This window comes from Dasypus novemcinctus, chromosome 23, assembly GCF_030445035.2.
Source record: "Dasypus novemcinctus isolate mDasNov1 chromosome 23, mDasNov1.1.hap2, whole genome shotgun sequence".
Lineage (NCBI taxonomy): Eukaryota > Metazoa > Chordata > Mammalia > Cingulata > Dasypodidae > Dasypus > Dasypus novemcinctus.
In genome coordinates this window covers 37,974,581-37,997,502 of record NC_080695.1, presented here as the reverse complement: position 1 = coordinate 37,997,502, position 22,922 = coordinate 37,974,581, and the positions used below count along the sequence as shown (strand labels likewise).

Sequence of the window (22,922 nt, the reverse complement as noted above, 5' to 3'; positions counted from 1 at the left end):
ATTCTTAGCAGCTGAGAACATATTATTCCCTGACTAGGAACTCCTTCATCTATTCAAGGCAAACTATGATCAGACCATATTCCAATATGCACTCCACTCTAATGGGTTTATTATTCCCCAAACAGTCCCTGAATTTTCCCATTTCTGAACCATTCTGTACCATACATTGTTCCCTCAGCCCCTAACGCAACTCTTCATCCATCAAAATCTTAGACCCACGTAAAATGCTTATGCTATATTGCTAAGCTGGCAAAAGAAAGGACGCAAAATTGTATTTACTGAATGCATGTGCTAGTTCTTAAAAGATACATACACAAAAGGGAAAACTGGAAGAAAATACTAATAGTTGTCCCTGGGTGGTAGGTTTATGGAAAAATCATATTCTTTTTTTCTATTTTTCCATATTTTTTCAAATTTTAAATAACCTTTATTACTTTTATAATCAGAAACAATGTTTAAATATTTTTTAATTCATCTGTCTTTCAAGGTCCTGCATATACACTAGCACTTTTTTTTTGGAGGGACCTCATATATGGGAAGCAGACATTCAACCACTAAACGACAACTGCTCCACTATACTAGTTCCTTTCAAAAAACTTCCTCGATTGTCCCTCATCCTACGTGGGGAGGTTTAAAGCAGTTTTCACATTCCATCTTATAATAAAATTATCTGTGTATTTGTTCTCTCCTGGTCCCATCCTCAAAAAGGCTGTAAAGGTTCTTGAAGCCTAGCAGGCTTATCTTATCATCTTTGTATTCTCCACTGACCCTCACGTACTTAATATTTTTAAATAATACTTACAAGTTATTTGCCTTTTTGGAAATTCATACTAAGGTTATACCAGATGGCATCTATAAGAAAAAAAATTGAATTTCTGTATGTTCACATATTTGAAAGTTTGAGAAATAAGTAAATAATTTGGTAAATATCGGCATTCTACACATAGCAGTGAACTCTGAGAGCCAAGTTATGGGTATAGTATCAAGTAGCTTCTTACATATTCTCCTAAGAGCAGAAGAAATGCCTAAGCAAAGCATTTGCTTCCAGGCTTACTGCTGAAAGATGGGGAGGCCCATGGAAGTGCAGCTAGTCCCTTAATGTACTGCAGCACCACCTGTGGCTCCCGTCTGCCCCATTCTGGCCAAACGTAGATGCCACAACCTTAGAATTAAATTTAAAATGGAAAGTAAACAAACCTGAGCTAATAGGCCCCCATCTTTTCTATTCTACTTTGTTCCACTCCATCTCTGGTAAGTCCAATAAGCTGGTGAAAAGGAAAAGGTGTAACAACAATCACTGGAGATATTCAGGTGAGACCTGACAGGAGATCTCAATTTAATGGACAGGAATCCATGAGTTAGAAAATGACTATTTAGGGAAGCAGCTGTGGCTCAATAAGTTGGGCACCTGTCTACCATAGGGGAGGCCCTAGGTTTCATGTCCCAGGGCCTCCTTGAGAAGGCAAGCTGGCCCACCCACCACGGGAGAGCTAGTACAGCAAGATGATGCAAGAAAGGGAGACAAGCAGACACAGGAAGAACACGCAGCGAATGGACACAAAGAGCAGACAGCAAAAAACAAGCCACAAGGGGGGAAATAAATAAATAAATCTTTAAAAAAAGAAAATGACTATTTACCTTAAAAATGTTTAATATGTTCTTAAGATTACAGAAATAAATCTTCCTACTATATTTAAAATTATCTTACAAAAAGCTGCTTCAATTTAGCAACTGAATTCATGGGTTGAATAAAATGCTTTAGGTACATTACAAAATTGTACAGGACAGAGTATAAACTTTAAAGTAAACTGTAATCCATATTTAATAGCAATGCCTCAATATGTGTTCATCTATTGTAACAAATGTAGCACAACTACTAAAGGATGTTGTTGAAGCAGGAATGTGTGGGAGGAGAAGGGAATAGGGTATATATTTTTATTTTTTATGTTACATTTATGTAATCTAAAGTTTTAAAAAAATTTTTTAAATGAAATTTAAAAAATGAATTAAGTACAGATATTTGGAAATACCCATAATATCACTCTAACAGGGAGATGGAAAAGGATAATGGGTTGGGAATGTATCAGTTTATCAGAGATTTCCCTTAAGAAGCTCACATGAAATAGCACTCTAGCCTTCCAGGAAAGATGACTGATTAAAGAATACACTGACTTAGTGGGGGGGACCCCTTTCTGATACTCACCAAAAGGAGTGCACCCCATAAGGAGAGCCGCCCAGCGCGAAAGAAAGTGCAGCCTGCCCAAGAATGGCGCTGCACACTCAGAGAGCTGACACAGCAAGATGACGCAACCAAAAGAAACACAGATTCCCGTGCAGCTGACAAGAGAAGCCGACAAAGAAAAACATGCAGCAAAGAGACACAGAGAACAGACAACCGGGGTGGGGAGGGAGGGGAAAGGGGAGAGAAATAAATAAATAAATCTTTTAAAAAAAAAAAAAAAAGAATAACATCATTTTATCTGTGTTGAAGCCAAGGAAAAGATTTTTTTTTAAGATTTATTTTTATTTATTTAATTCCCCTCCCCTCCCCCAGTTGTCTGTTTTCTGTGTCTTTTTGCTGCGTCTTGTTTCTTTGTCCGCTTCTGTTGTTGTCAGCAGCACAGGAAGTGTGGGCGGCGCCATTCCTCGGCAGGCTGCACTTTCTTTCGTGCTGGGCGGCTCTCCTTATGGGTGCACTCCTTGCGCGTGGGGTTCCCCTATGCGGGGGTCACCCCTGCGTGGCAGGGCACTCCTTGCATGCATCAGCACTGCACATGGGCCAGCCCCACATGGGTCAAGGAGGCCCAGGTTTGAACCGCGGACCTCCCATGTGGTAGACGGACGCCCTAACTACTGGGCCAAGTCCGTTTCCCCACAGGGAAAAGATTTGTACTCCAAACTTCAGAGAAATACCAATTAGCCATTCAATCAGTTTGGCCCAAGATTAGCCAACCCATTTTATGATATTGAATTTTGGCAGCAGAGCAAACTCGAACAGCTCAAATGGTCAACAGAAATGAAGAAGACCTGTTTCCACCCCAGCCTAGTAGGCTAAAAAGGGCCCTTTCCCCCATTCTGAATCAAGCTTGATTCAAATTTGTGCATGAAAGATAGCAGAGCTATCAGAAACATCCACTTACCCACAAACCAAAGCCCACGATCCTGATACCGGATATCATAGTCCAAGTAGCCAGCTCATCCAGAAGAAAAGGGAGTTGCTACCTTCCATCCCTACTTCCCCTCCCCTACATAACTGAACATACACCCCAACCACGAGTGTCATGGGGCTGTAGTGGCAACCAAGTCACAAGAAAAATAGGAGGAGCGAAATTCCCAGTGACTTTCCCAAGTCCTAACTCTAGGACTTTCTTACTCTCTTTAGGGAATGAAGGGCATAATGAAGAATTTAAACCTTTAAACCAAGGGTTAAAGGAAAGCTCTCAAAGGAGCCCAGGGAAATAAGCAGGGGCTTCCAAGGAGATTCCAATATATATTTTTAAAAAAACACACAAATCCTAAAATTGGTTAAAAAAAAAAAAACCTCCACCATGGGTCCTATGTAAATATACCAGAGAGGGGGAATGAAAAAAGAAAAGGAAGAAAGCACTTTTCAAATTTTTCAAAAAAGGGAGAACATTTTCAAAACTGAGAAAGAACCTAGTGAAGTTATTAATTTCAAGGTAAAGGAAAGAAGCAAGTTAGAAAACTATAGGTCAGCAAGCCATACAGCTGTCTGGTTTTACAAATAGTTTTATTGAAACAGCCAGGCCCATTTATTTACATGTAGGCTTTCCTGCTACAAAAGCAGAGTAGATTAGATGCAAGACCTTATGTTCCACAAACCCTAAAATATTTACTATCTAACCTTTACATAAAAAAGAGTCTGTACAACTATTTAGATAAAAGAAACCACCTAAGGAAAAAAAGCCATACCAATCTTACATATATAAACAAAATAAAGGTGGCAACAAAGCAAGGTTTACAGAATTTTGAAGGAAAAAAGGTGACCCAAAAATTCCAAAAGTAGTTACTGTTTTCTTTATTTGTAGAAGGTATAGATGGTCTTTGTAGAAGGTATAAATACTTAGAAAGTACATATAAGCCACATACCCTTTCTGGGAAAAATAAATATATGAAAAATAGAATCCTGCTAATGAAGAGAAGACTCAGAGTAAAGAATTAACAAATAGGGAAAACATGTGATGAAAACTAGAGGTGAGTACTAAATCCATTTAAGCACATATTAAATATAAATAATCATGGCAATTATTGGTTTTTAAAAAAAAAGAGTATCATGCTTAAATATTTTGAGAGGAAAGCTACATGATATAAAAATTAATAATTTATAGTATACTATGAAAAAACTATAATATTCTAGAATGTGGCAGAGTGGGGAAGAGAGGGCAGGCGGCAAGAGGAAGAGTTTAAATGAACTAATCAGGGAAACGGACTTTGGCCCAGTGGTTGGGGCGTCCGTCTACCATATGGGAGGTCCGCGGTTCAAGCCCCGGGCCTCCTTGACCCGTGTGGAGCTGGCCATGCGCAGTGCTGATGCGCGCAAGGAGTGCCCTGCCACGCAGGGGTGTCCCCCGCGTGGGGGAGCCCCACGCGCAAGGAGTGCGCCCGTGAGGAAAGCCGCCCAGCGTGAAAAGAAAGAGCAGCCTGCCCAGGAATGGCGCCGCCCACACTTCCCGTGCCGCTGATGACAACAGAAGCGGACAAAGAAACAAGACTCAGCAAAGAGACACCAAGAACAGACAACCGGGGGAGGGGAGAATTAAATAAAATAAATAAATAAATAAAAAATGAACTAATCAGGGGGGTGTCAACAGAAACTGTTTCATTTATAAGGCTGAGTTGTTCCTGTCCCTGGAGTTAATGGCTAGTACAGGGATAACAGTAGAGATAATGCCCTGCTGGTTCTGACGACGCCCTACAGAACGCTCCAGGGCCAAGTTCTAAGAAGGCCCAATATTGGGGTGGCTTCACCACCAGAGCAAGAGAGGTTAAACCTTAGCAGATCTTGACTACTGAGCAAATGGGAGTGAGGCGAGATCACCTTTTGAAGACAAACGATATTACTGTTTGGCATGAGGAAGTTAAGCTACTCTCTTCTATACTGAATCCTCAATTATCCAGGTAATTCTCCAAAGCATTGTACACTTGGGTGACCAGGTATCCCAGAACAGTTCTGATTTAAGCCTGTTGTTCTGGTTTAATTACTAACAGCCTTCATTTGCTCTCAAAAGTGCCCTAGTTTTACAATACATTATATTGTTTATAAACTTTGTATACTGATATCTGATAATGTTTATAAGGATAAGAGTTTAACTTTTGTACATCAAAGGACATTATCACGATTTTATTAACTCAGAACTTCTAAATAAAAAAGGGAGGCATATGCTCTATCTTGGTTTGAAACTCAGTGTCAACACATATTTTGTGCCTCAGTTTACTTATCCTTATAATAGGACTAATAATACTATCTATTTCATGGGATATTAGCTATTAGTAGTATTATTCTCCAAGTTAAAGATGAGGAAATATACTCAGTTCAATCTAATCATCTGAGGTCAAATTATTAAAGAAGAACAAAGCTGGACTTAAACTCAGTTCTTTCCACCTGAGTGCTTTAAAAAAAAAAAGACATTATCAAGAAAGTAAAAAGACAACCAACAAAATGACAGAAAATATTTGGAAAACATATTATCTGATAAAGTTTAATATCCACAATATATATAAAGAACTATTACAACTTAACAACAAGATAAACAACCCATTTAAAAATGTGCCAAGGACTTGAATAGGCATTTCTCCAAAGAAAATATACAAATGGCCAATAAGCACATGAAAACATGCACAACATCACTAGCCATTAAGGATATGCACATCAAAACCATAGTGAAATATCACTTCACACCCACTAGAATGGCCATTATTAAAAATGGGAAAATAACAAGTGTTGGCTAGGTTGTGAAAACAAAAGGAACCCTCATACATTATTGGTTGAGACTGTAAAATGGTGCAGCCACTGTGGAAAACAGTTTGGTGGTTCCTCAGAAAGGTAAACACAGAATTACCATATGACCAGGCACTACCACTTCCAGGTGTATACAAAAGGAACTGAAAGCAGGGACTAGAACAGATATCTGTGTACAAATATTCACCACAGCATTATTCACAGTGGCTCAAAGATGGAAGCAACTCAAGTGTCCATCAACAGATAAATGAATAAACAAAATGTAGTACATCCATACAGTGGAATATTATTCAGCTGTAAAAAAGGAATGAAGTTCTGATACATGCTACCTTGGATAACCCTGAAGATATCATGTTGAGTGAAATGAGCCAGTCACAAAGCAATATTGAATGGTCTCGCTAATATAAAATAACTAGAACATAAAATTCATAGAGACAGAAAGTAGATTACAAGGTACCAAAAGCCAGAGTGGGGAATGGGGAGTTCATACTTAATGGGTCTAGAATTTCTATTTGGAATAAAGGAAAAGTTTCGGTAATGGATGGTGGTTAACAGTAGCACCATGTGAATGTAATGAACACCACTGAACTGTATACTTGAAAGTAGTTATGTTGTATATATTACAATAAAAGAAAAGTTTAAGTCTATGCATATGTGTACAACACATTCCTATTTATAATTACATAATTAAAGCTTTCAAAAACAAATTGTTAAAGCCAAGTCTCAGCATACTCACCCATTCTAAAACAAATCAGAAAATTAGACAACTCATAAGATTTCAGAACTTGTCAAGATTTCCATTATCAAAAATGTACCATCATATGCAAAAATTCTCAACAAAATAATGCATATCAAATCCAACAGAATATCAAAAGAATCATACATCATTACCAAGTGAGATTTATTCCTGGTATGCAAGCCTGGTTCAAAATAAGAAAATCAAAAAGTGTAATATACCACATTAACAAATTGAAGGGAAAAAAAACACATGATCATCTCAATTGATGCAGAAAAGGCATTCAACAAATTCCAGCATCCTTTCTTGATAAAAACACTTAGAGAGATAGGAATAGAAGAAAAATTCCTCAGTATGATAAAGGGCATATATGAAACACCCACAGCCAACATAGTACTCAATGGAGAAAGGTTTAAAGCTTTCCCATCTAAGATAGGGAACAAGGCAAAGATGCCCACTGTCACTATTGTTATTCAATATTGTGCTAGAAGTTCTACCTAAAGCAATTAGACAAGAAAAAAAAATTAAAGGCATCCAAATAGGAAAAGAGGAAATAAAACTATTTGCAGATTGGGAAATGTCTAAAACAAAGCTATTTAAGCTAAAAAATGAGTTCAGCAAAGAGGCAGGATACAAGGTCAACAAGCAACAATCAGTAATGTTTTTGTACACTAGTACTGAACAATCTGAGGAGGAAATCGGGGGGGAAAGCACATGCAACAAAAGAAAAAATAGATGAAAGGGACCTCCTCAAAATTAAACACTTTTGCTCACAGGACTTTGTCAAAAGGGTAAAAAGGCAGCCAATTCAATGGGAGAAAATATTGGCAAATCCCATATCCAATAAGGGTTTAATATCCATGATATATAAAGAGATGCTACAACTCAACAATAAAAAGACAATGACCAGATTAAGAAATGGGCAGACTTAAAAAGACTTTTGTCCAAAGAAGAAATACAAATGGCAAAAAAAAATAAGAAAAAATGTTCAACATCACTAGTGATTAGGGAAATTTAAATCAAAGCTACAGTGAGATGGGGGAAAATAGCTTGAATCTGAACGCAGGAACCCGGCTTGAAGGTGAAACGTTTCTATAACACAGATAACAAGTATGGGCTTAGGAACACCAGTCTTGACTAGAGGGAATGCTGTCTGGTCAGCACAAAAACTGTTGCGATGAGGAACCATTTGAACTTTGTATGGCCTGTTCTCCAGTATTGCAGGTGTTGCAGTCTTAAAAGTAAACATAGATAACTACTGCTTTATAATTTCTAATAAATACGATGTGGAAACTAGGGTCAAGGCTCTCAGTTCCAGAAGCTGTCGAGTTCCCTGGTCCCATCTTTAATTTTTCTCTCATGTCTTTCTTTCTGTCTTTTTATTTTTTCAGTTCCGCGTCACCTTCCCTTCATGCAAACCTATTGCTGTGCTGGTCCCAGCAATGAGATATCATTTCACCCCTACTAGAATGGCCACAATTTTAAAAAGCTACAAGTGTTAGAGAGGATGTGGAGAGAAAGGAATGCTTATTCACTGTTGGTGGGAATGTAGAATTGTACAGCCTTGTGGAAGACTATTTGGCAGTTTCTAAAGAAGTTGAATAGAGAAATAGATGTGGTTCAACCAACTGGGCTCCCATCTACCATATAGGAGGTCCAGGGTTCGATGCCCAGGGCCTCCTGGTGAGGGCAAGCTGGCCTGTGTGGCAAGCTGGACCACACAGAGTGCCAACCTACATGGAAAAGCTGCCCCACAGAGGAGTGCCGCAAGATGACGCAACAAGAGACACAGTGGAGAGAAAATAAGAAGATGTAGCAGAACAGGGAGATGATGTGGCACAAGAAAATAATTGCCTCTCTCCCACTCCGGAAGATCCCAGGATTGGTTCCTGGAGCCACCTAATGAGAATACAAGCAGACACAGAAGAACACAGCAAATGGACAGAGAATCAGATAATAAGGGGAATGGGGCAGGGGGAGAAATAAATAAATCTTTAAAAAAAAATTTTTTTTTAAGTTGAATATAGATTTGCCACATGACCTGACAATATCACTACTGCATTTATACCCAGAAGAACTGAGAGCAGTGACATGAACAGACATCTGCACACTGATGTTCACAGCAGCATTATTCACAATTGCCAAAAGATGGAAAGAACCCAGGTGTCCATCAACCGATGAATGGATAAACAAACTGTGCTGTATACACGTGATGGAATAGTATGCAGCTGTAAGAAAAAATGAAGTCATGAAGCATATTGACAATAAGGATGAACCTGGAATAAAAGACTTAATGTTAGGGAAGCAGACATGGCTCAAGCGATTGGGATCCCGTCTACCATATGGGAGGTTTAGGGTTCAATTTCTAGGGTCTCCTGGTGAAAGTAAGCTGGCCCGAGCAGAGAGATGGCCCGAGCAGAGTACTGGCCTGAGCAGAGTACTGGCCTGTGCAGGAGTGCTGGCCTGCACGGATAGCTGGTGCAGCAAGATGACACAACAAAAAGAGACACAAAGGAGAGACAATAAGAGACGCAACAGACCAGGGAGCTGAGGTGGCACAAGAGATTAAGCACTTCTCTCCCACTGCAGAAGGTCCTAGTGCTGCCTAAAGAGAAGACAAGTAGACACAGAAGAACACACAGTGAATGGACACAGAGAGCAGACAGCGAGTGCAAACAACAAGGGGGGGGAGGGAATAAATAAATAAATCTTTAAAAAAACAATAAAAAAGACTTTATGTTGAGTGAAGCAAGCCAGACACAAAAGGACAAATATTGTATAATTGTGCTACTATGAACTAAATATATTGTGTAATGTATTTTGATTCCATTTATATAAAATGTAAATATAAATCAATTTATAAAGATGAAACTTGAGTAGTGGTTATGTAAGGCTAGGAAGGCATGCTAAAAGTTGTGGAGTTTTTCTTTCTGAAGTAATGAATAATTCTAAACTTTTTTATGATGATGGATGCACAACATCGTGATATGCTAAAAGCAACTGATTATACACTTTGGATAAATCATATGGTATATGAATATATCTCAATAAAAATGCTTAATAAATAATTGTGTAAGAATAGCCAGAAACAGCAGTTACATACAGCAGGGAAAGCAAAGACAGTTGAAAGGTGAAGAATTTTCTTGTTTGTCTGTTTTTATTATTACTGAAATAATGAAAATGCTCTAATAATGATTGAAGTGATGAATGCACAACTGTATGATTATACCAAATACCATTAATTGTACACTTCATATAAATTTATGCTTTACATATCAATAAAATTGATTTGTTTAAAAAAAAAAAGATTAAAAAAAAAAAATACCATCATATAAACAAAACTTATGCTATGTCTCAGAAGCCAAGGAAGGAAAGTGTTTTCAGAACAGGAAGGAGAAAAACAACACTGTCAACTTCTACAGAGAAGCAGAAAGGTAAAAATAATATTAGGCCTCCATTCCAGAATCCTCAGGATTAGGGAACGAACTATGGACTAAAGTAGACTCACTGGTATACTACTGACTTAGGAATGGAAATTATTCTAGCAATGGAAAAAACTATCATTCATGTGGAGGCAGTGGCCACTGGAGGTTCTGAGGACAGCAAGAGGGAAAACGGGTGTAATATAGGGGCATTTTCCAGACTTGGGAAGTGTCCTGAATGACACTGCAATGCCAGATACAGGTCATTACATATCTTGTTATAACTTACAATATGTACAGGAGAGAGTGTAAACTACAATGTATACTGTAATCCATGCTTAGTGGCAATGCTCTAAAATGTATTCATCAATTGCAATGAATGTACCACACTAATGAGCGATGTTGTTAATATGGGAAATTGTGGGAGATGTGGGGAGAAGGGCATGTGGAAATCCCTTCTATTTTTTGTGTAACATTTATGTAATCTAAGTATCTTTAAAAAAATTAAAATTTAAAAAATAATAATAATATTAGGCCTGAAGCTTGGTGATGGTAATTGATGTAGACTGCAATGGACTGAATGACAGCCCCAAAAAGAGTTATGTCCACATCCTAATCCCCTGATCCTGTGAATATTATCTTATATGGCAAAACAGCAAATATTAGCTTACATGACAAAAACAGGATTAAGTTAAGGATCTTGAGAGAAGGCATGTATCCTAGACAACACAAGTGGGTCCTAAATGCAATCACAGGTATCTTTATAAGATAGATACAGAGAGAAGACACATGGAGAAGAGGAGGCAATGTGACCACCAAAGCTGAAACTGGAGTGATGTAGCCACAAGCCAAGGAATACCTAGAGCTATCAGAACTGCAAGAGACAAGGAAGAGAATCTCCCCTAGAGCCTTTGCGGGAATATGGCTCTGCCATACATGAATTATGGACTAAAGTAGACTCACTGGTATACTATAGACTTAGCAATGGAAATGATTCTAGCAATGGAAAAAACTGTATCATTGATATGGAGGCAGTGGTCACTGGAGGTTCTGAGGGCAGCGAGAGGGAAAACGGATGTAATACAGGGGAATTTATCCTTAATTAACGATTTCTGGCCTCCAGAGCTGTGAGAGAACAAATTTGTTGTTTTAAGCCAAAAGTTTGTGGTCATTTGTTACAGCAGCCCCAGTAATCTAATACAGAGACCTTTAACAGACAAGTTCAGGAGAACATCAAAGCCAGTGTGGAAGGGCTCATGTAACATGAACAGGAGTAAAGGAACAAAGGTGTGGATTTAGACTGCTCTGTCCATAAACATCCATGGTAAGAAAACAGCTTTAATGTTGCCTCTCTCAGCTGACCAATAGTTTTGTGGATGAAAGAGAAAGGTAGAGTTAGATAAATTTACTGGTTGAAAAAATCCTGGGAAAAAAATACACCATCATAATATTTTATATCCAGTCGTGTGTTTCTCTAACTGTAAATGCTATCTAAAAAAAAAAAGAATCATAAACCAATAACAAACTCTAGTTACTGATGTCAATACTGGTGTGTTTAGGAATGACATGTACTAACTGATGTCTGCAATTTACTTTGAAACGCATCAAAAAAATAAGCTGGACTGACGGATGGATAGAGGAACAGGTAGGTGGACAGATGCATATTAAAACAAATTGGGGGGGGAGAGGGGGGGTGGGGGGGTGGGGATGAATGGGACCTCACATATATATTTTTAATGTAATATTATTACAAAGTCAATAAAAAAAATAAAAAATAAAAAATAAAACAAATGTGGGGGAAGCAGACTTGGCCCAATGGATAGGGCATCCGCCTACCACATGGGAGGTCCACGGTTCAAACCCTGGGCCTCCTTGACCCACGTGGAGCTGGCCCATGCGCAGTGCTGATGCACGCAAGGAGTGCTGTGCCACGCAGGGAACTCCCCCACGTAGGGGAGCCCCACGTGCAAGGAGTGCGCCCTAAAAGGAGAGCCGCCCAGCGCGAAAGAAAATGCACCCTGCCCAAGAATGGCACCGCATACATGGAGAGCTGACACAACAAGATGACACAACAAAAAGAAACGCAGATTCTTTGTGCCGCTGGTAAGGATAGAAGCGGTCACAGAAGAACACACAGCGAATGGACACAGAGAGCAGATAATTGAGCGGGGGAGGGGAGAGAAATAAAAAATAAATCTTAAAAAAAAAACAAATGTGGGAAGCGGACATGGTTCAAGTGATAGAGCATCCGCCTACCATATGGAGGGCCCAGGGTTCAAACCCAGGGCATCCTGACCCATGTGGTAAGCTGGCCCATGCATAGCGCTAACGCATGCAAGGAGTGCCATGCCACGCGGGGGTGTCCGCTGCTTAGGGGTGCCCCACGCACAAGGAGTGCACCCCACAAGGAGAACTGCCCCATATGAGTAAAGCATAGCCTGCCCAGGAGTGGCGCTGCACACACACAGAGCTGACGCAGCAAGATGACACACAGTTTCCCAGTGCTGCCAGATAATGCAAGCAGATGCAGAAGAACACACAGTGAATGGACAAGAGAGCAGACAATGGGGGCGCGGGGGGGAGGGAGAGAAATAAATCTTTTTTAAAAATAAATAAATAAAACAAAAACAAAACAATGTTAATGGCAGAATCTAGATGGTGTGTTCACTGTACAATTCTTTCAACTTTTCGGTAGGTTTGAAAATTTCAATAAAATGTTGAAAAAGGTGATGAATAAAAATTTAAAAATCTACTTTCAATGTACATAATTTAATAACCATTAGGACATTCTAAAGACTAAACTTACAAAAGCTTATATTTGTAAAGAGGTAAACAGCAAGATGAGAAAATGGCCGGCACTCACCTACAGATTGAGAGTTGAATGCTGCTACAATCTGGGGGCTGGCCAGGGCTTCTAGTCTGTTCTTCAATGCCTCCAAGTGCACACATTTTTCTGAGTAGTCTGGGGTATCAACAAGCATCATTAAACTGTTCTGCATACCTGTTAGTTTGGCAGAAATCACAGCTATATCCTATAAAAGACCAGAATACAGGATATATATTTTAAAAGACCAATGTTACTTTAACTGAACATGGACAAAATATATAAAAATGCAAATGATAAAATCAGAAAATGGCCCATAAACCTCAGATGTTTGTGATGGTTAAGTTTATTGTCAAATTGGCTAGGTTGCGATGTCTAGTTATTTGGTTAAGCAAGTACTGGCCTGATTGTTACTGTGAAATATTTTGTAGATTTAAATCATCAATCAATTGATTGCATCTGTGGCAGATTACAACAATAATTAATAAAGCAAATTGCCTTCAGCAATAAGAGAAGTCTCATCCTATCATTTGGAGGTTCTAAAGGGAGAACTGATGATTTCAGCAGTCAGAAAGAAGAATTTCTGTTTAGCCAGCTGGGGTTCTGGAGAATTCACTGAAAACTTTAGCAGAGTTCTCAGTTTGTGGCCTGCAAAAAGAAGAAAGTAGGGGGTAGAAGAGAGATAGCACTGGACAGAAACAAAAGAGTCCAGATGTTGAAGTGCCTAGCAGGAGTCCAGCTGGATGGATATGGCCAGTGGGCATTTAGAAATACAGTTCTGAAAATTATGGGGTGGAGGGAGCAGCTAATTAACATTTACTAATGTATTAAATGTCAGAACCATATTTGAATCCATCCTCTCCCATACACACATGCCAGGAATTCAACAATATTTACAACTTGCATCTATGAAGCCTGAATCAATTTAAACTTATCAAGTACCCTAAGAGACTCAGAAATGGAATAGGAAGGGTTATAGTTCTATTGTACTTAAAAATAATGATAACTGAGCTAGAATAATAGATATATTGTTGAGTGAAAAAAGCAAAGTGATATTCACAATGTGCTACCATCTGTGTGAAAAAAAAAGGTGAGAAACACATGTGTGTATGTTTATCTGGAAAGAAAGGCATAAAGCTGATAACAGGATTTGTCTCTAGAAAGGAAATTAGCAGATTGGGGGTCAAGATAGGAGAAAGACTTACTTTTCACGGTTTATTCCTATTTACTGAAATTTTCGCCATGTACATTAAAAAAATTTTTTAACTTGAAAATCAAGGGATAAGAAAAAAAAGATGATAAATAATTGTGTTTTACAATTTAGAAGTGTTTGAAATAAGATATCCTTTACTTGACCTTTTTTCCCAAAGAAATGTATTTATATATATAAAGTACAAGCACCTAAATTAGTTGGGGTCACTTTATCTTTAAAAGCCAGGTATCAAAAGTATTATTACTGTCCACATTTGGCAGAATCTGAGAGTTTAAATAACTTGCTGAATTCACAGGACAGGTAAGTCCCCTTTGCCCAAGCTCCATGCTCTCATTTGCCCCATTTTTTCTGCCTATGTAATTTTTGCCAATGCTTCTTCTGAACTCACTCTCTGTGATGAAGAGGCTTCAGTGAAGCACAAGGTACAAACTAAAGAGAGCAGAAACACTCAAGGGTTTCAGACCTTCCCCACCCACTGCCTGAATACCACATTTTACTATTCCTTATGATTCTGAGTGAATGACTATCCCATTTCCTTTCACCTAACCTTGAGTTCCTGCCTAAAGAGATTTCACAAAATTTCCTAAACAAGAAACCTACTTGAGTCTTAAATGTTTCCTCAATATCAGCACTCAATGTGCTCCACTTGTCTGCTTCTTGAAGAGATTCTGCAGCAAGCTGCATTCTGGACTTCACCTGGTCGATTTCTACCAATACCTGAAAAAAAAATGAGAAGTGAAAAACTGAGGAAGAGATATTTCCTTTTTCTCTACCTTCCACCAGTGACTTGAAACATAACTATCAAGGTATAGTCTTGTCTTCAGGGAGCTTCTGTACCCTTTACAACATCAATTATATGGCTGAATTTGTTCAGTAGGTGATAAATATTTAAGTTGAACAGAATGTAAGAGAACTGATCAGGGAAATGGATGTGGCTCAACCAGTTGAGCTCCCATCTACCGTATAGGAGGTCTAGGGTTTGATGCCTAGGGCCTCCTGTTGGGGCAAGCTGTCCCATGTGGCGAGCTGTCCCACGCAGAGGGCCGGCCCACACAGGAAAGCTGCCCCGTGCAGGACAGCCGGCTGACACAGAGAGCTGGTACAGCAAGATGACGCAACAAGAGACATAGAGGAGAGAAAACAAGACGACAGCAGAACAGGGAGTTGAGGTGGTGCAAGAGAGTAATCACCTCTCTCCCACTCCAGAAGGTCCCAGGATCAGTTCCCAGAGCCACCTAATGAAAATACAAGCAGACACAGAAGAACACACAGAGAATGGACACAGAGAGCAGCAATGAGGGGAATGGGGTGGAGGGGAGAAATAAATAAAAACAAATCTTCAAAAAAAAAAGAGAACTGATCAGTGACGCCTTCCTTCCTACAATATAACTTCTATTCTTCTACAAAACTGCAGCTTTTAGGAATCTTCTACATATCAATGTTTCTGTCCCTACTCCCATGTAACAAAAACCATGTCTGGCGAAGCAGATGTGGCTCGAGCAGCTGAGCACCTGCTTCCCACATGGGAGGGCCTGGGTTCAGTCACTGCTGCCTCCTAAAAACAAAGACAAAAAAATAACCAACAAGCAAACAAACAAGAAAGCCAACTCAGAGGAGATGATGTGGCTCAGTGGTTGAGCATCAGCTTCCCACATATGAGGTCTGGGGTTCAATCCCCAGTCCTGGTACATAAAAATTTTTAAAAAGTAAAATAAATTTTTAAAAAACCTTGTCTGAAATATTGGTCATTAAGCACTACTTTATCACTGATTGCCCATTATATTTTCTGGGAACCAGCTATCCTGTAACCAAGAGTCATCTCTAAGACCAGTACTTTTACAGTAAGAGTACAATTTCCCAAAGAAAAGAGCATTTTAAGGCAAAAGCTGAGAATGCTTTCCATTTCAAACATATGCACACAGCCTCTAAACAGACCTCTTTTCCCTTCTAAGAACCTGGTATTCAGATGCTCAGTTTGGTTGAATCCTAGAGGTGATTTGGATCAGCTAATGCTCAGTTTGGTTGAATCCTAGAGGTGATTTGGATCAGCTAGCCAGTGATTTCTTCTGCTGGTTGAAAAGACTGCTCTACCATAGCCAGGAGAATAGCAAGGGTGGGTGAGGAAGGATGCCTTCAACCCGTCCTCTAGGTGGAGTGGCTCATACTACCACCCCTGCTGCCGAGCTTCTTACCAACCATTATAAAATCAATCACAGTTATGCAAAATGTAAATAATAGGGAAAATAGTGTGTATAGAGTGGGGATGGGGGAATATATGGGAATTCTATATTCTCTCCATGATTTTTCGGTAAGCCTACAACTGCTCTAATAAATAAAAGCTGTATTAAAAATTACTCATTGCAAGATGGCTAAGAAAGTGAACACAAATAAGCAATTAAAAATAAAATGAGATTAAAGTAATACCCACGTTAAAAAAATGAAAAAAAGCAATGAAATGAGATAGAAAAGAGAGTTGAAGGTCAGAAGTTTTAGAAAAACTAGACTCCTCACAATCCCAAAATTTTTTGACCAAGCAAAGAAAACTTAGGATAAAATAAAAAACAATTAAGATAAAAAGAAAAATTTGACATGAACAAAAAATAAATAAAAGGTTAAGATTAATAAAGGAAAGGCTAAAACACATGAAATGAATATTAACAAACATATATGCAATCAAAAGGCTATGGAGGGACGCTGATGTGGCTCAACTAATAGAGCGTCCACCTACCCTATGGAAGGTCCAGGGTTTAATACCCAGGGCGTCCTGACCCGTGTGGTAAGCTGGCCCATGCACAGTACCACTGCGTGCAAGGAGTGCCATGCCACGCAGGAGCACCCCCGCATAGGGGAGCCCCACATGCAAGGAGTGCACCCAACAAGGAGAGCCACTCTGCTTGTAAAAAGTGCAGCCCACCCAGGAGTGGCGCCACACACACAATGAGCTGATGGAGCAAGAAGACGCAACAACAACAAAAAAGAGACGCAGTTTCCCAGTGCCACCTGACAATGCAAGCGGATGCAAGAGAACACACAGCAAATGGACAGAGTGCAGATGATGGGGGGGGGGGGCAGGGAGAGAAATAAATAAAATAAAATAGAAATCTTTTTTAAAAAAAGTCTACGGATATAAAAAATAGAACGACAAGTGAAGAAAACTCAAGGCTTTCCTTTTTTAAGGAAAATCAAGTGAGGAAGGTAAGATCAAAAATACAATTTAAACATCAGAAATCAGGTAATCTAATATACTGAAACTATACTAAAAAAATTTTTTTAAATAAAATACAGAGATGTTGGAAGAGAAAGATGAATATGCTTAAAGAACCAAGCAAGAGTAATCTGACTGTTTAGGAGAATACAGAGTTAAGGTTGGCCTCATACAGTGGTGCTCTCTTCTAAAGCCCTCATGAGTGAACAGCCACCAAAAAACAAGAATTGAGAAGACAAGGGCCAAAATACCTGCATGGATTGAGCTGTGTCTTGTTCAAACTTTTTAATGTCCTCCTTGACAAGAATCATTTGTTCTTTCAGAAAAGATGCTTCCTGTTTAAGGGCCTCGACATCACGTAGAACTTTGGGCATATTCTGAAGGGCCTGGTGACTTGTTTCTGCAGCAAGAACAATATATATACAAAAAGTGAAAACTGGGCCAGACCCCAATGAAATCAGAAAGCAGGCAGGAAAACTTCCCTAAAACAATGATCAGCCCTGCAGTGGTGTGGGGAAGATGGGCAGTCATGTCTTCTTCAGGCTGATGGCTGAAGAGTTTTATGATTTACCAGGGAACTAACCGTCAACTTGAAGCAATGTCCACTGATTTCCACCACTAAGTTAATCACCCCATTGCAAGGAGGAAAGAAGGAAGGAATGTGATACTTGGTGAATGTCTGTTAGACTGCAGGTACCTTACAGATATTATACAGGTTAAAGTCCATGGCAACTTGAAGAGGCATTCATAGCACCTGTTAACAAGATTTCACAGTGCTGCAACTCAATCTCCCACGTATCTGGCCCCAAAGTCCTTCGCAAGGTCTTTTCAAAATGTAGTCCATAACCAGCATCAGCTGGAGTGATGTTAAAATGCCACCTTCTGCTAAAGAGACCCATGAGAGTTATGGCCATGGCCGATGGGGTTAACTACCAGGGCAGATGGCCCCTCTTTGGAAATGGTGTTTATGTGTGATGAATCTGGACTCAGATGGGATCTCCCTTCATAAGACTTTCATGCTAATGTGCTGGAGGTGCAGTTAACGTTGGGATTTAAGATATATTTAGGGGATTTGAATCTCTGGACTGACAATGTGATAGCCAGGTCCTGAGCCTCAACAGACTCCAGCACCTACAATCTGATTTATTGGACTTACCACACTCAGCTAAGATGGAGTTGAAGAAGGACAATCACCACACCATGGAGCCTAGAGTGATTACAACTGAAAATGGGAGGATTGCATCCAGCATCCATGTGGAATTTGAGCCTCCTCTTGACATAGAGGTGCAATGGACACAACCAATCCAATGTCCACATAGAAGAGGTAGTATTGGATTGAGAAAAGTGGACATGGTGGACGATGGGTATGGGGAAAGGCAGGAAGAGATGAGAGGTGGAGGTGTCTTTGGGACATGGAGCTGCCCTGGATGGTGCTTCAGAGGCAATCACCGGACATTGTAAATCCTCACAGGGCCCACTGGATGGAATGGAGGAGAGTATGGGCCATGATGTGGACCACTGACTATGAGGTGCAGAGGTGCCCAAAGATGTACTTACCAAATCCAATGGATGTGTCATGATGATGGGAACGAGTGTTGTTGGGGGGGGAGAGGGGGGGGTGGGGGAGCGGGGTTGAATGGGACCTCACATATATATTTTTGATGTAATATTATTACAAAGTCAATAAAAAAATAAAATAAAATAAAATTTAAAATTAAAAAAAAAAATGCCACCTTCTTTAGTAAGTCTGGTATGAGATAAAGGAATCTCCTTTTTTAAAAAAAATCCCAAGTGTAAACTAAAATTTGAAAATCTTTGCAGACCACAATGCCTTCTCTGGAATAGGAGAATAACAGCATAACCTTTAAAGAGCAATTCTCTGAGTAAACAGAAAAGACTAAAGTCTTCTGCTTACCAGTACAGTGATTAGGACCCTAACATCTTGAAGAAACCTATTCTTCCAGCTCTGCCACAAAATAACCTGTTTCCAACCACTGACCCCGGGTAAGGTTCTGAGCCTGGTCTAATGAAGCAGTCAGAATACACAGAGACTTCTTAGAGTACACAGAGACCTCGCTGACTTTTTTTTTTTAAGGGAGGTATCGGGGATTGAACCTAGGACTTCGCACATGGGAAGCAGGCACTCAGCCACTGAGCTACATCAGCTCCCCCCGTTTTTTTTTCTGCTCACTGACTTTTAACACTGCCATTAACAGCCCCAGCTGGATCTCCCACCTGCTAAACCTCAGAATCACTCTTCAAGCCCTGTTTTCCTCTGTACCTGTTTTTCCTTCTCCATAGTTCCCCAAAATTTAGCCCACTCTTGTAATCATTTTAAAATTATCCCTTCCAGTGGCTGCCTCTGAGAGGAAGAGGACTAGATTTCCCTGAGAAGGAGCCTGGGGTCACTTTCCTGGGTGAGAGAATGTTCTATATCTTTTTTTTTTTTTTTTAAGATACTTACATTACATAACTTATATAAAATATACAGGGGATCCCCATATGCACTGCTCCCCACACCTCCCACATTTTCCCACATTAACAACAATGTGGTACCATCCATTGCAATAGATGAACAGATTTTGGAGCACTGCCACTAAGCATGGATTAAAGTTTACATTGTAATTTACACTCTCTCCCACCCAATTCTGTAGGCTACGGCAAGATATACAATGGCCTGTATCTGTCATTGCAATGTCATTCAGAACAATTCCCAAGTCCCAAAAACGTCCCCATATTGCACCTGTTTTCCCTCTTCCTACCCTCAGAATCTCCAGAGGCCACTGCCTCCACATCAATGATATTTCTTCCATTGCCAGAATCACAATATGTCTATAGGAGAATACTACTGTAAGTCTACTTTAGTCCATAGTTCATTCCCCAATCCTGAGTATTCTGGGATGGTGATGCCCACCCCACCTCTCATTGACAGGGGGCTGCAATCCATTAATGTTCTATATCTTAATGAACATTTGGGTTATATTGGTTATATATATTTGTCAAAATTCATCAAATAAGATTCATGGATTTCAATGCATGTAAATTTTTACCTAATTTTAAAAAAAGAAAGAATTGTAAACAAATATTGTATTTTAGTATTTAAGGTTATAGTTGAAATAAGATTCTAAGGTTAAAAAAAAAAAGATTCTGGGGGTGAAGTGTACTAATGAAGTGTAGTATCCTTGGTTGAGAAGCACTTAATACACATAAAGCACTCAGAACAGTGCCTGACCTATCAAGCCCTCAAATACTTGCTATTATAGTCCTCTTGTTGAGAAATAAAAAGCATAACCTTACAAAAATATCTAACAAGTCACTCCCACCCCGGCTTCTGTGGACTGTTCTATGAGTGCATGGCCTTTCAAGAGGTTATCAAATAAATAACTCCTGCCCCCCATTTCTGTAAATCAGCCTGTGAAAACATGGCCTAGCAGAAAGATATCAAACGAATGACTTCCCCCTCTTCTGTAAATCAGCCCGCAGCCTTGCACCTGCATTCTGCCTCTGTAACCCCGCTTGGAAAATTTTGCCTAACAAAGCATTAACCAATGAACAAAAGTCATGCTGATCCCACATAAAATCCTATATAAACCTATGAAAACTGAAAAACAGGGCTCAGAAATTGGAGACTGACTCTCCTCTTGGCCTGCGCGTAATAAAGCTGTTCCTCCACTTCTCCTGAGACCCGGTTTTGGGTCTTTCTGCAGTTCGCAACTCCTGGCTTTGCTGCAACACTCGCCTCTTTGACCTTTGAAGTCTTCCTTCAAGGCCTACCACAGAGAAGGGGTAACTGCACCCTCCTGGAACTCAAAGGACTCCAGGTTCTATTCTCTGTAAGGCCACTCCCTCATTTTATTTTCATTGTTTACATATCCTCCACACATGGCAGCAAACTCCAGGGAAGTAAACTTGTCATACCCAATGCTCATTTCTTGACCCATGCATAATAGAGCCTCAAAAAGTAGTAAATGATGCCAAATCCAATAGAAAAGAAAAAAGCGCCCCCTTTTCTTAAGCAAAGAACACATCTATAAAATAAAGAGTTCTATTTACTAGATCACATGCTTCCAGTGGGCAATCTGCTTAAGGTGTCTTTCCCACAGAGCGTAGCAGAAAGACTGGCATGCAGTAGGTACTGAATAAGCACAGAATGAATAAAAGTCAAGTTGAGGAGTGGCATGAGACGGTTGCAGGTGTGTATTAGTTTTTACAATTAACTATCCTTAAAATTATTTTTTTAATGGGCAAAGTCCTCCTTAGGCCAGCGCATCTTCCTCAGCTGAGATAAAACTTTACAGGAAAAATGTTTCCCAGATTTTTGTCATTCCCATATATCCTTAATGCGTTTTTGCAAACTAGAGGGATCAAACGAATATTAGCTAATGTTCTTAAAATTCACTCTTTTAACTTAAAAGGAAACTTTATAGTACTGCTGGATGTAGAAAACCAACATCCCAAATTAGCAAGACTTAAAGACAGTTTAGCACCAAAATGAGACTTTCTCCTTGGGACAGTCCAAAGGACTGAAGGGAATCTGCCCGGGGCTGGCTTTTCCAACTTGTGAAACACGGATATTACTGCATAGATCGGGGGACTCCGCCCACCCAGGCGCAGGGGTAAGACATTTTGGGAGACCCGGAGGCAAAGTCTCCGCCACTCACCCTCCACGGCGTGGTTCACCTCTTGGATGAACACCTGCAGCTTCATCACAAGGGTGGCAGCGTGGCCGTCCACCTTCCCGGCCGCCGCCTCCTTGGGGCCAGCCCTGAAGGCCGCATTGATCCACTCCTTCACGTCGAAGTCGTCCGCCAGGAACTTGGAGAAGTCCATGGCGGCACGGCCTCAAGCCTGGCGTCCAGGCCGTAAGGGCTGGCTCAGGACGGAAACGAGGATGCTGAGGCGGGTTACCGGGCGAGAGCACCCGGACTGGTCTCCGAGGCGGCAGGCGCAGGTCTAGAAGACCGACTCCCGGCCCCTCTGCGGCCTCTCTATCAGCGCCTTCAGAGAGACGGCTAGAAAAGAACCTCGCCGCGCGCCGTACTTCTTGCGGAAGTGGTTGGCCGTTACCACGGCGTCGCGCTTCTCTTGCTAATATCTGAATCCTTACGTCTCTTAGCGCATTTAATCCCCACAGTCTTATGAGTACTAATATTCTCCACGACATAAGGATGAAGACATAAGCAAAAAGAAGTTAAGCAACTGGTTCAAAGTTACTTGGCTAGAAAGTGGCACAGCCGGCATTTAAACTCAGGCAAGTCTACCGCTGGAGCCTGCACGCTTTAGGATACTATCGTGCTCTCAAAAATGGAGCAGATGAAACGGGCCTCCGTGAACTGGTCTCTGCCCACCACTTCCCCACTTGTCTCACTTCGCTTCAGTCACATTGGCCTCCTATTCTTTCCTGAAACACACCACGCTGGAACCCACCTGAGGCTTTGTACTTAGTGTTTCCTTCAGCCTAAAACAAATAATGTGACACTGCAGAAGAGAGAAAAACTATCTGAAAGGGCTTCCTTTGTCATAGAAACCAAAATAAAGTAAA

General features: G+C 40.2%; 1 protein-coding gene across 6 annotated transcripts in view; it reads right to left on the bottom strand.

Moving 5' to 3' along the window:
• The window catches only part of COG7 (component of oligomeric golgi complex 7), a 119,621-nt gene extending 96,935 nt beyond the window's left edge, over positions 1–22,686 (bottom strand). For 2 of the 6 annotated variants that reach the window (XM_023587493.2, XM_058286276.2), the window contains exons 1-4: positions 22,042–22,434; positions 17,632–17,780; positions 14,776–14,892; positions 13,002–13,170 (exon numbers count right to left, since the gene is read on the bottom strand). In XM_023587493.2, coding sequence (XP_023443261.1) covers positions 13,002–13,170; positions 14,776–14,892; positions 17,632–17,780; positions 22,042–22,210 — 604 coding nt within the window. In that variant the 5' untranslated portion in view covers positions 22,211–22,434. Of the gene's footprint in view, positions 1–13,001; positions 13,171–14,775; positions 14,893–17,631; positions 17,781–22,041 lie in introns of all 6 variants that reach the window. The other 4 variants (XM_004453792.4, XM_023587492.2, XM_071211246.1 and 1 more) reach the window with 4 other exon arrangements.
• Positions 22,687–22,922: the final 236 nt, after the last annotated feature.